Source organism: Seriola dumerili, unplaced genomic scaffold (assembly GCF_002260705.1).
Source record: "Seriola dumerili isolate Sdu_G_001 unplaced genomic scaffold, Sdu_1.0 BDQW01000531.1, whole genome shotgun sequence".
Taxonomy (NCBI): Eukaryota; Metazoa; Chordata; class Actinopteri; order Carangiformes; family Carangidae; genus Seriola; species Seriola dumerili.
Genome location: NW_019174786.1, coordinates 1,123,097 through 1,136,747, shown reverse-complemented (window position 1 = coordinate 1,136,747; position 13,651 = coordinate 1,123,097). Strand labels below are relative to the sequence as shown.

Here is a 13,651-nt window from a genome sequence, read left to right as displayed (position 1 = left end):
TCTCCTGTCCTTAGCAGGGCGGCTAATCTAGATGGCGGGAGGCCTCCCTCCTGCTAGCGTACACAAGAGAGGGCAGCCCTAATTGCTTATGTCGTAAAGCTCTGTGACCCAGATAAGCCTTCACTCCCCAAAGCTGTCGAGATAAACCCCACTTTACCTCACCAAACCTGCCTCTCCTGATCCACACAAGCCACCCCCCCCCCTAACATTTCTGCACCTTCTGCCACATTATTAACACCCAGGAAAGGGGGAGTCATGTGAATACTGCCAATTTATGCAAAGTTAGTGGTAACCTTGTAAGAAAAAGTAGCTCAAAGGAGGTGGAAAAAATTTGGATAGCAATATAAGACAAAACATTTTAGAGGGTTCCTTAAAAATCAGCAACATATAGTTCAGGACATGCTTTTTAATCATAGTAAGTATGCATCTTTGCATTGACCAGAAAGCAAAAGTGCCCATATTTACTCAGGACCCACGACTTGTGGTGGATGATGATTAGATGTCCAATGAAAGCCAAACTAAAGCCAAAAGCGTGAAGTTGCGTGCTACTAGCTCTCGCGTGCCTAGCTCTTCATTGAGCCCGGTAATGCAGGCTTAACCACAAAATGCCACGGTGCTTCAGACAATTGTCAAGTGGCGAATGTCACACGTGCCCTTCTTCCCTAACAGGTGGCCGGCTCACCGGTCAACACTTGGGTTACTGAAGCTCTAAAACTGGCTTTTGTTGAGATGAAATGAAAAGTATTGTTCTTCAGAAATATTAGTCAGTAACTCTGGTGGTGTAGACGTTTGGTTGCCATTGCAGAAGTAATTCAGTCCACATCAAACAGGAGAGAACTCTTAAAGTCCACTTTAAAACAGATCTTAATTACAAAATAGGAGCTTTTAATTGGATGCTGGCCTGACTTGCCCTTTAATCACCCATCACATGCTATTGGTGCAGGGATGCCTTTAAATCCCCATCTTAAGCCATGTTACACCACAGGTCAATATCAACTGTGTCAAGTGCTCAGTGAACGATACTCCTACTGATATCTTGTAGCTTTTCTAATGGTGAATTGCCCACAATTTGAAATATACAAATTACTACCTAATGTCACACACAATTTCAGCTCAAATGAAAGAAATCTGCTTTATTGTTGCCTCTTACAAAGGCATGTTTGTCATGTTTCCTTGGCTTGTCCTGCCCTCAGCTTCTTTACTTCCTATTTAAATGATGCTTCTGGAAACTCTGTTGACATTACTTGTCATTATAAAGCCCTCTGGTGAAGTTAATTGATTGGATTTGGGCATTTCCAAGTGCTTAAAGAGCTTTCTGATGACTGGGGGTGTTGTTCAGTATCTGCGACCAAAGACTGCATCTTGTATAATAAAACTATAGTGAATAACAGTTATGGGTTAAATAAAAGTCCTCCATTAGGTTTAATATAAATTCCAACAATACAAATCAGGCATTATATTTTGTGAACACAAAAGAAAAAATAAATACAAAAACTGCATTTTCAAGTAAGGAAAAGACACATGAAAAACAAAGCACCACTTCACATCATCACACAAGGTAATTTGTTGAAATTGATCTCACTCCAAAAATACCAAATAAAATTATTTAATAGTAGTTCTAAAACAAAAATCTTAAATGTGCCATACCAAACATAATTTTTCGCACAGTCACACAATTTTGTGCTACAGTTTTTCCTGCTTGGGGTCATTAAAAAAATGATTCAACCAATTCCAGTCAACGGAAAATGTTTTCACAATAAATATATCATAAACACTACAAGTGAAGAAGGAAAAAAATATTTAAAACTCTCCAAAATCAACAATTATATAACAATTTAACACTTAAAAGTAACCAAACATCATCTTTTTGTGTATGCTTCTTATACTCACTAAACAGACATGAGAAAAGTGGTAGTCAATGTTTAATACTGTTTGTATGTACCAGTAGGTTACAGAGTAAAGCATTAGGTTTATAATTTGCTATTTGTTTCTAGTGGTGTTGAGATAAGTATTTCCAGAGCAATCCTTTTAACAACACGGGCTGCTTTTATCTTTGTACCCACTAACCATGCTACATCTCCACATGTAGCTCAGTCACTCAGTCACATACACTCTTCTAAAAGGGCTGAAAAAACCCCGCTTTAGATAATCTAATCGACTACTAGTGTCAGATCCTCAGTGTTATCATACAGCAGTTTTTCACAGTGTTGGCAAAATGCTAGTGTCTCTACATAAACCTTCCCAGTGCTTTGTTGTCCTTGTGATGTGTGAGTAATCACCTCAGACAGTTTGAGGCAAGAACAAGCACCGACAGCGTACTGAAAACTTCTGAAATGTGCTGATGGCTGTGGCGCAGAGTGAATTCACATCCCTCTGAGCACCAAACAACACTGGTGTTGTGTAATCCCTGTGTTCTTCTGTGGCGTTTCTAACACTCACTTCAGGCTAAAATATGTACAGCAACCGAGCGCTTAACACTCAAGTGTCTGTTGCCATCTGGTGGCCGGAGCACGTCACTGATTGGCACAGATTTCAAAGCGTCACACTTAATTTCCAATTACACTGAAAAGTGTACAATTGTGAAAGACTTAAACAGACTGAATTGCCATTTTGTTTCACATCATTATTATCAAATCTAACAAAATTGTTGAAAACCATACGTAGATGGAGAACTCGTTACCTTACAGATCAATCACATTCTTTCATTATAAACTGCATTTGCATCCAGCAGCATAGTTCAGTCTTTGCAACAGAAAGACCCTTTTTCCTTTCCTTTTTTTATAATGTCAAACTGTAAATTTGACATCAGTTTGATATTATTATTGGCTGCAAAGGGGATGACTAGATGTGATTTCCGCTGAACTACACGGAACAAGGCAATCTTTGATCAGCTGTCATGAGGTGTAGAACCTTAAACTTCATGTTACATTTCTGGATTTCTGTTTCTTTGAATAGATAGAGACTGTGACTTGTCATCACGTTTTTGAGTCTATTTTTGTAAATGGACAAGCTCAAACATGTTTTAAAATAGAACATGTACCTCGTATAATTCAGAATTAACGTAGATCAAAAGCCATCTAAACTTTAAATGTGTATTTGACTCAAAAAGCAGTAATCTCATGAGTCGCTAGCCAGTTTTTTCCTTTCAGTCCCAACTAGTAGGACGCTCTCAGAAATCCCTGGAGAACATTTCCCTACTGCTCATTTTTGGAAGGACTTGAAATAAGACCAAGAGTTGGATTAGCTTTAACTCCTACTGTTCTATCATCACAACACACCGTGGAAAAATGATGATGCTTTGGACAGGGAGAGCCTGACTGGAAACTAAATCTGGTTAAAATAAGAAAAAATGTACGTTCATCATTTCAGCAGAAGACTTATTTCACTAGAGACTGATGCAGGCAGGATATAGAGTATCAGCATCTTCTTGTGGAGGATGGGTATTTGGTTTTCAGGCCCTCTTTGAAGCTGCGAAACAGAACCCGGTTGTGTTTGTTCTCCTCGTCTTTCTTGGCATGGAACTCCCCCTGGATCTTGAAGCCCCGGTGCACCACGAAGGCTGAGCTCAGCACAGAGAACCTGTATCCGGCCACATGGAGCTCGCAGGCCTGGATGGAGACGGGAGGAGAGGGTGAGAAGGCAGACATAAAGTGGGAAGTGATGAGAGGGAAAGGAGAGGAGGTGAGAAGGGAGGTGAGAAGAAAGGTGACAGCAAGGAGGAAAGATTATTTTCTCAGACTTCAGGGAGCTTTCTTCAGAGCCACATGAAAATGTTCTCATTTACTCAATTTAGTCAGTTGAATGAAGAGATTTAAAAGGATAAGGCTGGAAACAGTACATTTTTATTGTTATCAACTACTTTTCTTATTATTATTGTTAGAAACCACTGAGACTTTTTTCATGGGGTTTGTTGACGGTAACAAAAATACAGATTAATACCAGGCCTATCGTTGATTTCAAAGGACCATGTAACACAGGTTAATCCCCAACTACTGGAAGTAATCCATTAATTTACAGCTCAAAAACAACATAAAATGTACATCTGATTCTAATTTTACATTAAGGATGGCCAGTTGTTCAGGACAAGGTTGTGAGAGAGTTTCTGGACTTATTGGTTCTGCATTTCATATTTAAAAGAGGAGGCAATTGGAGCAATTATAGTACTCACCTGGCTGATGCGATTGAAGCCATATTGCTTGAAGTTCTCGTCATAGAGGGGCACAGTGCGGGGCCCGATGTAGAAAGGCTCCCAGGGGTCCATCCAGGTGAGAGTGTAGGCAACTTCCAGGGTGCTTGTCCCTCTAACGTGGCTGTTAACCCACTGTGAGTAGTTGGTGGGGGCCTGACAGCGAGGACACAGCTCTTCATAAAACGGCCGGACCTCACCTACCTGGTAGAGCTGAACCAACTCTGCCTTGCTGGCAGGCATCTTCCTGGCATGACGGATCTCGAAAGCAGGTAACACAAAAACCTCGTCACTCCCTGGATCTCGGCTCATGATCATCGCCAGGAACTGCTGGTGCAGGTCAGCGCTTGGCATCATGTCCATGTCAATGACCAGGATGTAGGAGGACTCTGTGCCACCACGGGCAACATTACGAAGAAGGTTGTTTGGGTAGGAGACGTTTCCACTGATGGCATAGTTCTTGTATTTATCCCTGTGGGTCTCCAGTCTGGTGAACACAGAGGGGCAGTCCTCAAGCCCTGCGAAATGCTCACGGTCCTGTTCAGGGAAACTGGCCATCTCTCCTGAGAGGCAGACCAAGTGGAAGTCCACCAGGGCTTGGATCTGAGGGCAGAAGAAGCTGAGGGCATAGACCAGAGCCGTGGCAAACTTGACATCTTGCCCATGTGCGAATATGGCCACAGAGAGAGGGTTTTGCCACCTTTCCAGAAGAGATTCCAGGTGATGCAGGTTGTTGATGGTCGTGTGTGTGGCTAAAGCCAGGACATTGGAGCTGGGGTCGGATCCTGGTTTCTGATTTGTGGTGAAATCACTTTTGATCAAGTTCTTGTACACCCGGTACTGACCACTGTTGTCGAAGATCCCACCGGTAGACAGAGAGTACCTCAGACGCTCCTTCCGCGTGTTTTTCTCTTGGTGCCCATTTTTCTTGGCTCCAGAGCTCCCAAACAGCTCAGAATATCGGTACCGCTGCTGCTTACCGTGAAACTTGGATAAAAAGGACAGGTATATGAGCTGCAGCAGCGCCACTATCAGCAGAGCACTCAGCACCACTTTGAAGGCGGAACATTTCTTGGAGAGATGCATTCCAGAGAGACTGTGAACTGGCCGATTAGTGTACACAAAGCAGGTCCAAACACCGGAGCAGGCTGCTGTTGCCTTGAGGGCTTGCTACGTCTGTCCAAGCGTCCCAGCTAACGTTACCTACATTGCTACCACGGTGCTAACACTACAGCCTGTTAGGCTGGAAATGCAACGAATACCCGACGGCATATTTTGCTGGTTAGTGGCAACGCTGCCCCAGGTGTTCATATAGCTATCGACAGCGCGAATAAAAGGACGAGACGAATCCAGTTTCTTTGATCGCCATCAAAACACAGTTGTTATCATTCTGCGCTGCTGCTGCTGCTGCTGCTGCGACAGCGGCGCATGTCGATGTGTAATAACCGTAATGTCTAGAGTAAAGGCGCCGGTGAATGTGGTCTTGAAGCACTGCTAGGTGGCTAGCTGTTAGCAAACCTGACTGACTTGAAAATGAAGGGCTGTTTTCATGTCTGAGGTTTTCATGAGAACATTACACATAAACAAAATATTCATGACTATTGATATGATATATCAATAAAAATCTGTCTGCTGACTGAGTGCAGTCCATAAGACGAGGTGGCCGAGTGGTTAAGGCGATGGACTGCTAATCCATTGTGCTCTGCACGCGTGGGTTCGAATCCCATCCTCGTCGGTGACTTTATTTTGCTCTAATTGCTTATACAGCCATGGTTTTATCCGAACCTTTAAGCAACTCTCCCCTATAATTTACAAAAATACATTACGTTATTTTTTTTCCAGATTCATGTTTAATTTGAATTAAAACATACTCAAGCTATCCAAAACACAGGCCAAAAATAGATGTGTCAGCAGCATTTTAAAAAAAATCTTCAGGATGGGACCCTTAATCTCCCACAAAACCACAGATGTGAATTATGCCTGTGCAAGTGTAAGGTGAGGTTGTGTCTACACAGAGAAGAAGCAGTGGTATTATGAAAATATCTGTTAGACCTTCATTATGATCCACTAGTGCCGACAGAGGAATCTGGGAGCAAGAAAGACGGAAATCAATCAACCCCATTTTTGACTTGACTGCCGTGCTGTTTGCAGTCCACTGGTCACACGGTTACATTTGTGTAATCTAAATATGAAATCTACCAAACCTGCATGATTCTTGCTTTAATGGGTTTCAGTCCTGATAAAGGTTAGAGGTGACACTACGAACAGTATGTATATCTGAAGTCTACAAGATTGATTAAAGACACCACACAACAAAGCGCAATTGTGACATTCTTTAATTGATGATCATTAACAAAAACATTTTTGCCCTAACAACTACATGAACAGTGTGACAGTACCCATCAGGTCCTAGGAGGCATTTCCTTGATTTAGACTGTTAACAATTTAATTTAACCATTCCAAGCTCAAGCATGCGCTACAGATCAAAAAGAATACAACACATTATGTTGTGTTTTTAATGACAGGACTTTATTATTAAGGTGTGCTGTAGCATTCCCTGGTCACATCACTGTTTTGAGCTTTAGTAACTACTGAATACAAACTGACCTCACATCAGTATTATGTATACAAACCAGCAGCCTTTCAATGCATGGCTTATGTTTGAAGACGCACATAAAATGTGTCACAGAGGGAAGGTGAATAAAGCTGACAAGATTCATTTTGATCTACAGGGACATGTTTACAGTATAATCTCTAACACATATTGGCAAATGCCTTCCAGGACCAGTTCTGCCTTGACAAGGGTGACTTTCAACCTACTTTAGGGGCCTATGAAATCAGCTTTTATGTGTTCACATTTTTAAGTTGTTAGTCCAAAATCTTAAGTTTACAAAATGCAAAAGCATGTTTACTCAAAATGCAATGTGATCTAGTTTGTCTTGTATGTTCTAGGTGTTATTAAATTATTTTGAACTACCTAATTATATCTTACATGGGGGAAATTTTTTTTTATCTGAGACAATAAAATAACATTAACTCACTCGTGTGTAAATGAGAGCAAGACTAAAAGGCAGAATTTAATTGTTGAATTTAAGCCACAATATGAAGGCAAATATAAGACAAACAACTCGTATTTTTACACACACTAGCATTCACTCTGAACATACGTAAGCAGAGTACTATGTACACTTTGAATATTGTGTCTGTTGCAAACTACTTCAATGCCAGGTGTATTTAGCAGAAATTTCAATGATCTCCAAATCCAAAGTTTTCCTGTGTAGGGTTCCGTTTTTGAACTTAGATTTTGTGACTCCAACTGTGTTTTCAGTACTGCAGAAATCATAAGGCCCTACTGTAGCCCTTTATTATAAATTATGACACTAAAACACCAGCACCGCTTTTGGACCCGCTTCCCTCGCTGTCCCTGGAGGACGCCGCTGACTGGCCTTGTGCCTCTCCCTCGCCCTCTCCCACCAACCGGATGTTGTAGCGTTCCCTGTACTCTGTGAGTTCCCGTCCTTTCGTCTGCATCTGTGTGTTGATGGACTCGATTATTTTGGAGATCTGTGGGGACAGAAGGAAAGAGAGTGAGAGCTTTTCTACTAAATGAAATTTTAGATTCTTCCCTGAAGTTGTCTCTGGACTTATTTGTATGTTTTAAATGAATACATACTGAAAGAAAGTGCTTGTTATTAGTGGGTTGAAAGGCTACATGTATGCAGCCATTAGACAAAAGTGTTGACCTTACAAGTATGTACTTTAAATTGAAATGTTGTGAAACTTGTGTTCATGTTAACAGCCTCAGTTACCTCGTCAATAGAACAATTCAACGGCACAATGAGCAGGCTTGCTATTCCATTTCACAAGTGAAATTTAAAAATAATTCACTCGTACATTTGTTTTACTTTTCTCATCCATTACCTGTTCTTTGTTGTTTTCCAAGGCCGGTAGAACTTCTTTTACCGTTCTCTCCACCAACACTCCTCCTACTAGACGAAAGCATTTCCTCGAAGGATCCACATCTTTCAGGGTTTCAATTACTAAGCTGAATTGAGAAAACAGAAACATTAATAACCAAAAATTATTCAGTTGAGACATCTTGTTTTCTGGTCTGAAAACTGTCACTCAAAAATCAATTGGAGATTATGCTATATAGTGATTTTATTGTTTTTAACAGTCATTAAAATGAAGGAAAGGAAGAGAATTCAGTGCAGAGGTGGGATCATCAGCTACCAACCTGTGCTCGTTGATCTCCATCTCCAACTCAGCAGCTTTAGAAGCCATACTGCGTTGTTCCTGCCGCATCCTCTGAAATGTTGCCACCACCTGTCACACAAAAACTAGAGTTATAATAATTGGTGGATTCATGTACATATCACTTCAATGTTACAGCTGGTAAAAACAGAACTAATTTGAACAATTTTTAAATTCTACCTTTATACACTACTGGATGGCTCAATCAATAAAAATACATAATTTTTTTATATGTTGGTTATATTTTATATCAGTTTAGCATCAGTTAACAGTAAATGCAGTCCAAATGTAGTGGAGTAGAAGTACCAAGTAAATGTAATTAATTACTTTCCACCACTGTTTTTTTATTGATAAGATATCTATATTTACAAAAGTAGCATTTCGGTTGCAGGAGTTTTGTGTCAGAGTATTCAGTCACTTGAGAAAAGGATCTGAATCCTTGCTTCACTGCTGGTTTAAGACTTGTGTGTCTTCACCTTAGTAAGACAGGGTTGGTGGTCTTCAGTGATAAAAATAGCTTCTCCCACTCCCATCCACCAAACCATACCCATCCCATTAAAGGCACATGCTGTTTAAAATGCGCCTTAACCATATTTATCTGTCTGTCAGAAACATAAACAGGCGATAAACCGTTTTCAAATGCAAATCATATTTAGGGCTTCACTGTGGTAGACTGGTGCAACGTTTTGTGGTGAGAAAGCAGAATGAGAACCGGGTGATGGCGATGGGGAGGCTAACGTTAGCGTAGCCACGCTGGGAGTCAGATAAGCGGTTTTAGCTCCACCTGACACGGCTGAACTACGACGGCAGTGACTCTAGCGACTTAAGCAGACCGAGATGGAGGTGAGGGTACCTGTTCGGCTGAAGGGCCGGACTGTTTTCCTCCGGCGCTGCTGCTAGATTTGCTACCCGTGCTGCTGCTGTTGGCTGCCATCTTGGAAGGGTGTTTCTGAGGAGGACCCCGGCCAGGATGTGTAGAGCTGGTTCATGCGATTGCCTGCGTGCAAATGGAGTCCCGCTTGTAAGGATATTTTCTTGCCTTTTTCCTCGATTGTGAAGACAATCAGTATTTTCTTTTCTTATTTTGTTTCTTGTTTCATATTTTAGGTGGACGGTTGGAGCACAAATAAACTTGTTTTCAAAAGTAATTAAAGTCTTAAAGGAAAAAGAAGATGGTCCACACAGTCAACTGGCAGCTCATTCATTCATCTTTATTACTATTCAGAGATGGGTTGTTTGGTTTTCATTATGTGTTTGTCATATTGGTGAAAATCATTATACTTAAAAGAAAATATAACAGAAATCTGATGTTGAAAATTTTCTAAAATAACATGCAAAACAGTACATCCAAACCATTCTGCACTCTTATCAACCCCAAAGCCTTAAGGAATGTTTTTATTAGTCTGTATGTATGTCTGTAAGTCTGATTTGTTTCTATTTATTTTGCAACGTGTGCCTTATTAAAAACATAAACATAAATACTGCCCAGCAGGTGGCAGTGATGTGCCTTAATGCTTTTCTAGCCACCGAACATTACAGAAGAAGTGTGAAGCCTAAGCCTTCCTGTTGCAGAGGACTGAACTGAACACTGACCCAAACGTTAATATGATACTAACATGGACTAAACAGGGGAGGTGACAAGCGGTCCGGGTTACCTCAGATCAATGTTCACGGTCAGGTGCATTTTGAGATCATCAGCCTGGAGACACAGGATCAGGCTGCAAAACAGGTATGTTTATTATTCTGATATGGGAATATACTTGACAGCTATTAGCTAGCCAAGGGACAAGGAATGTATGATGAAAATCTGAATTTGGATTGTGTTATGTAAATGATTTTGTACAGTTGAGTTTATATCTGTAAAAAGAAAACACTGAGATGGAAGTAGTTCACTGACACTAAAGAAGTGGTTTCGTTTTTGTTTCAAATGTTGCATTTAAATGACACTGACTTAAATGCCCTCATATCCTCACTGTGCTTGCAAAGCTGTACAATCTGATACATTAAATATGTAACAGAAAGACTAGTGCAGTTAATGCTAAACCATGGTTGACATGCTTCCTTGGCATGCAGCTTCTCTACACTGTATAATAACCTCTCCTCTGTGCAGGATGTCCACTGCACCTCACTCAGTGGCTGCAGTGTGTCAGGTGACGGCCACCCCGGATAAAGAGGCCAACTTCTCTGCCTGTAAACAGCTGGTGGAGGACGCCAAGGAGCGAGGGGCCAGCATGGTCTTCCTGCCTGAGGGCTTTGACTACATCGGGTCCAGTCGAGAGGAGACACTGTCACTGTCTGAGAGCCTGACAGGAGACACAATCTCACGATACACTCAGCTAGCTAGGTACACAAACTGTTATTTCCAGGAACATTTTCAGATTTTGTAAAAGTGGATGTAATGGCAAGTGCTAGTGCACATGCATGTCGATGTATAGAAACATTTGTGACATAATTAGTCCATTTATAACTGCCATGTGCGTCAAGTTTTAAAATGTATGTTTACAAAGCCATAATAGAGGAATCAGCAGATCTTTTGTTTATTTGTTCACCCACTGCATTCTGCTACTGTCGAGTGCTTGCTAGATTATATTGTATTTATTTTATTTAATCTGTTAAAGTTTGTCTGTGTTTTAGGTATTTTAATCATCTTTAAAAGCAGCCTTTTACCATAAAAAGTTTGTTCAGTCCTGCTTTCTCTACTGGAAGATATGTTCAATAAGACTGATGGATAAATGCTGGATAAACTACTAGAAAAGAAAATATATTCATGTACATGAGATTAAAAAAAAGCTTCAGACCTAAAAGTGTTTTGCCTGCAGGTCCTTGTTAGCTCTGTAACTTTTTAGCTTATGTACAAAGAACTAAACTTTGTGTACAGCAGTAATTGAAACTGTGCAACCATCTTGTGCTCAGTAAGTATTTCACAAGTTTAAACAATGAATCTGTTAAAACTTAAGTGTCCTGCTCTTATAGTCAGATCTTTATATTTAAGTAAAATGTAGTTACCTTGCCACAATTGGCTCTTGTTTAGGATTTTTACAACTTTTCTTCTTCCAGGAAGTTGCAGGTGTGGCTGTCTCTTGGAGGATTTCATGAACGAGGACATGAATGGGAGACTGACAGACGAATCTACAACAGTCACATCATAATTAATGATAAAGGTAGTTTCCATTTAACAATCTGTTTTCCACTCAATGATTCCTTTTACTACACACAAATACATGCATGCAATACTCATTATTATTGACACATTGTTATTACACCCCCAGGTGACATTGTTTCAGTCTATAGGAAGTCCCATTTGTTTGACGTGGAACTGCCAGAAAAAGGTGTATCCCTCAAAGAAAGTGCCTTCACCATCCCTGGACCCTCCCTTATGTCTCCAGTCCAAACTCCCATCGGCAAGGTGCCATTTTATCAGATAATAGCCATCACCTAATAGATAGGTAGATGATTTTTAAAATTTAGATTAACAAAAAAGGTAAAAATATTTGGTGGATAATTATCTTGGATAATTTTTGATATCTTAGAATTTCACATTTCCAGGCATGTCTTGGATCTACTTTGGCCTTCCCAACTGTAGCTTAACATAAGGATCTGTTCATATGTTTGTCTTGATTTTACTATTTTGTTGTTGTTGTTGTTGTTGTTGTTGCCGTAGGTTGGTTTGGGCATCTGCTATGATCTGAGATTCCCTGAGTTATCGCTCGCTCTGCAACGGCATGGGGCTGAGATCCTGACATACCCATCAGCCTTCACTGTAGCAACAGGAGCCGCTCACTGGGAGGTGGGATGAGTCAGAATAACACAGCCAGAATTTCTATAAGATATAAATTTAAGCAAAACAAAGCAAAAAAAATTGCAATAATAGTGTACCTGAAATGTATTTATTCCCAGGTGTTACTCCGTGCACGGGCAATTGAGACCCAGTGCTTCGTAGTGGCGGCAGCACAGGTCGGTCGGCACCACGAGAAGCGCTCGTCGTACGGCCACGCCCTGGCGGTGGATCCCTGGGGCGAGGTGCTGGGTGACTGTGGAGGCGATAATCCAGGCATGATGCTGGTGGAGATCGACCTGGGAAAAGTCAGCAGCACTAGGAGAAACATGCCGGTCCAACAGCACCGTAGAGACACTGGCTTCTACCACAGTCTGGAGAAGACTTGACTACAAGAGAAGTGGAAATGTTAAAAGACAATAGACTAAACAGGACGTGGTCTGTCAGTAATAGATTACAGAGGAGATGAGCTAAATAGGGTATTAAATTTGTGAAGTTGGATTTCAAACACATAACAGGTCTTCTCTTTGTGTCTCAGGTTGTTTTAGGTTTCTGTCATGCTGAATCATGAGCACTTCAAATGCCACGATTAATAATAGATCAAAAGGGAATCATTTTCAGCTTGTTTGATCAAAAACAGCAGACTGAGAGGGTGAAAGCATTAAATTACTGTGTGAAGAAACAAGCATACATTGTTGTCAGGTGAAGCTTTTGTTGATTTTGAAAATTGAAAAAGAAAATTGGTCCAGATCTCCAGCCCAAGTCATCCCACATTAATTTGTAAAGGCAATACTCATACTGATCAATAGATGGCACTTTTGGCCAGTAAGAACTGGAGAAAATGTTGTGATACACAGTTTAATTCTGAAAAATTTTATAGTAATACATTCCTGTTCCAATATACGTTGATGAAGTGATATTGAAGAGGTGTGTGAAAAATCACTTGCAGTTTTTTGCAGTATTGTTTGAAATATTATTGTGCTGAAAGGTTAAGTCATGTTATAAACTCATAAATCTGAAAAGTATCTCTTGGTCTCTCTTCTTTTATCCAATACAATGAAACATTCATTTTTATTTTTTTTATTTCGCTCAATGGTTACATACAGTATGAGATCTGAATGTATATATTTGATATGCAAAATGATAAACAAAAAACTGTTTTGTCATCGTCATGTTTAAATAGAAAAGTGCTATCCACAAACTGTTGCCACAACATTGGAAGCAATACTGTCTAAAATATCATTACAGGTTTTAGCATAAATATTTTCTTTTATTTAATAATAAAAGAGTAAAGAACCAAAAATAGTCCTTCAATCAAAAATGTGTTTCTCGTCATGTTTTATTTGCTTTTTTAGCAAAGTGCTTTACGTGCTGAAAAACCACAAATAAGTCTCATAAGGAAGAATCATTTCACTCCACACTAATTTCTGAATGTC

General features: G+C 40.3%; 3 protein-coding genes and 1 non-coding gene across 4 annotated transcripts; 2 read left to right on the top strand and 2 right to left on the bottom strand.

Moving 5' to 3' along the window:
- Positions 1-1,408: 1,408 nt before the first annotated feature.
- Positions 1,409-5,596, bottom strand: b4gat1 (beta-1,4-glucuronyltransferase 1). The gene is made up of 2 exons (XM_022764216.1): positions 4,169-5,596; positions 1,409-3,608 (listed from the first exon to the last, which is right to left on the bottom strand). The coding sequence occupies exons 1-2, from the start codon at positions 5,270-5,272 to the stop codon at positions 3,417-3,419; spliced, it is 1,296 nt and encodes a 431-aa protein (XP_022619937.1). The 5' UTR covers positions 5,273-5,596; the 3' UTR covers positions 1,409-3,416.
- Positions 5,597-5,839: 243 nt separating this feature from the next.
- On the top strand, positions 5,840-5,921 carry trnas-gcu. The gene has a single exon. It is a non-coding gene; the product is annotated as a tRNA-Ser (tRNA).
- Positions 5,922-6,504: 583 nt separating this feature from the next.
- pfdn2 (prefoldin subunit 2) lies at positions 6,505-9,381 on the bottom strand. The gene is made up of 4 exons (XM_022764156.1): positions 9,294-9,381; positions 8,424-8,512; positions 8,108-8,231; positions 6,505-7,750 (listed from the first exon to the last, which is right to left on the bottom strand). Exons 1-4 carry the CDS (start codon positions 9,372-9,374, stop codon positions 7,559-7,561), a joined length of 486 nt encoding a protein of 161 aa, XP_022619877.1. The 5' UTR covers positions 9,375-9,381; the 3' UTR covers positions 6,505-7,558.
- A 633-nt stretch (positions 9,382-10,014) lies between these two features.
- nit1 (nitrilase 1) lies at positions 10,015-13,240 on the top strand. Its single transcript, XM_022764158.1, has 6 exons — positions 10,015-10,169; positions 10,551-10,784; positions 11,498-11,601; positions 11,710-11,846; positions 12,102-12,227; positions 12,338-13,240. Exons 1-6 carry the CDS (start codon positions 10,105-10,107, stop codon positions 12,602-12,604), a joined length of 933 nt encoding a protein of 310 aa, XP_022619879.1. The 5' UTR covers positions 10,015-10,104; the 3' UTR covers positions 12,605-13,240.
- The last annotated feature ends 411 nt before the right edge of the window (positions 13,241-13,651 follow it).

What these genes read in the sequence shown, in the direction of transcription:
- b4gat1 (XM_022764216.1), bottom strand. Translation starts at nt 5,272, where the DNA reads ATGCATCTCTCCAAGAAATGTTCCGCCTTCAAAGTGGTGCTGAGTGCT. An exon ending in GCTTCAATCGCATCAGCCAG is followed by an intron (nt 3,609 to 4,168) that starts GTGAGTACTATA and finishes GTCTCCATCCAG; the next exon opens with GCCTGCGAGCTCCATGTGGC.
- pfdn2 (XM_022764156.1), bottom strand. Translation starts at nt 9,374, where the DNA reads ATGGCAGCCAACAGCAGCAGCACGGGTAGCAAATCTAGCAGCAGCGCC. An exon ending in CCGGCCCTTCAGCCGAACAG is followed by an intron (nt 8,513 to 9,293) that starts GTACCCTCACCT and finishes TTTGTGTGACAG; the next exon opens with GTGGTGGCAACATTTCAGAG. An exon ending in TGGAAAACAACAAAGAACAG is followed by an intron (nt 7,751 to 8,107) that starts GTAATGGATGAG and finishes CTGTCCCCACAG; the next exon opens with ATCTCCAAAATAATCGAGTC.
- nit1 (XM_022764158.1), top strand. Translation starts at nt 10,105, where the DNA reads ATGTTCACGGTCAGGTGCATTTTGAGATCATCAGCCTGGAGACACAGG. An exon ending in AGGATCAGGCTGCAAAACAG is followed by an intron (nt 10,170 to 10,550) that starts GTATGTTTATTA and finishes TCCTCTGTGCAG; the next exon opens with GATGTCCACTGCACCTCACT. An exon ending in CATCATAATTAATGATAAAG is followed by an intron (nt 11,602 to 11,709) that starts GTAGTTTCCATT and finishes TTACACCCCCAG; the next exon opens with GTGACATTGTTTCAGTCTAT.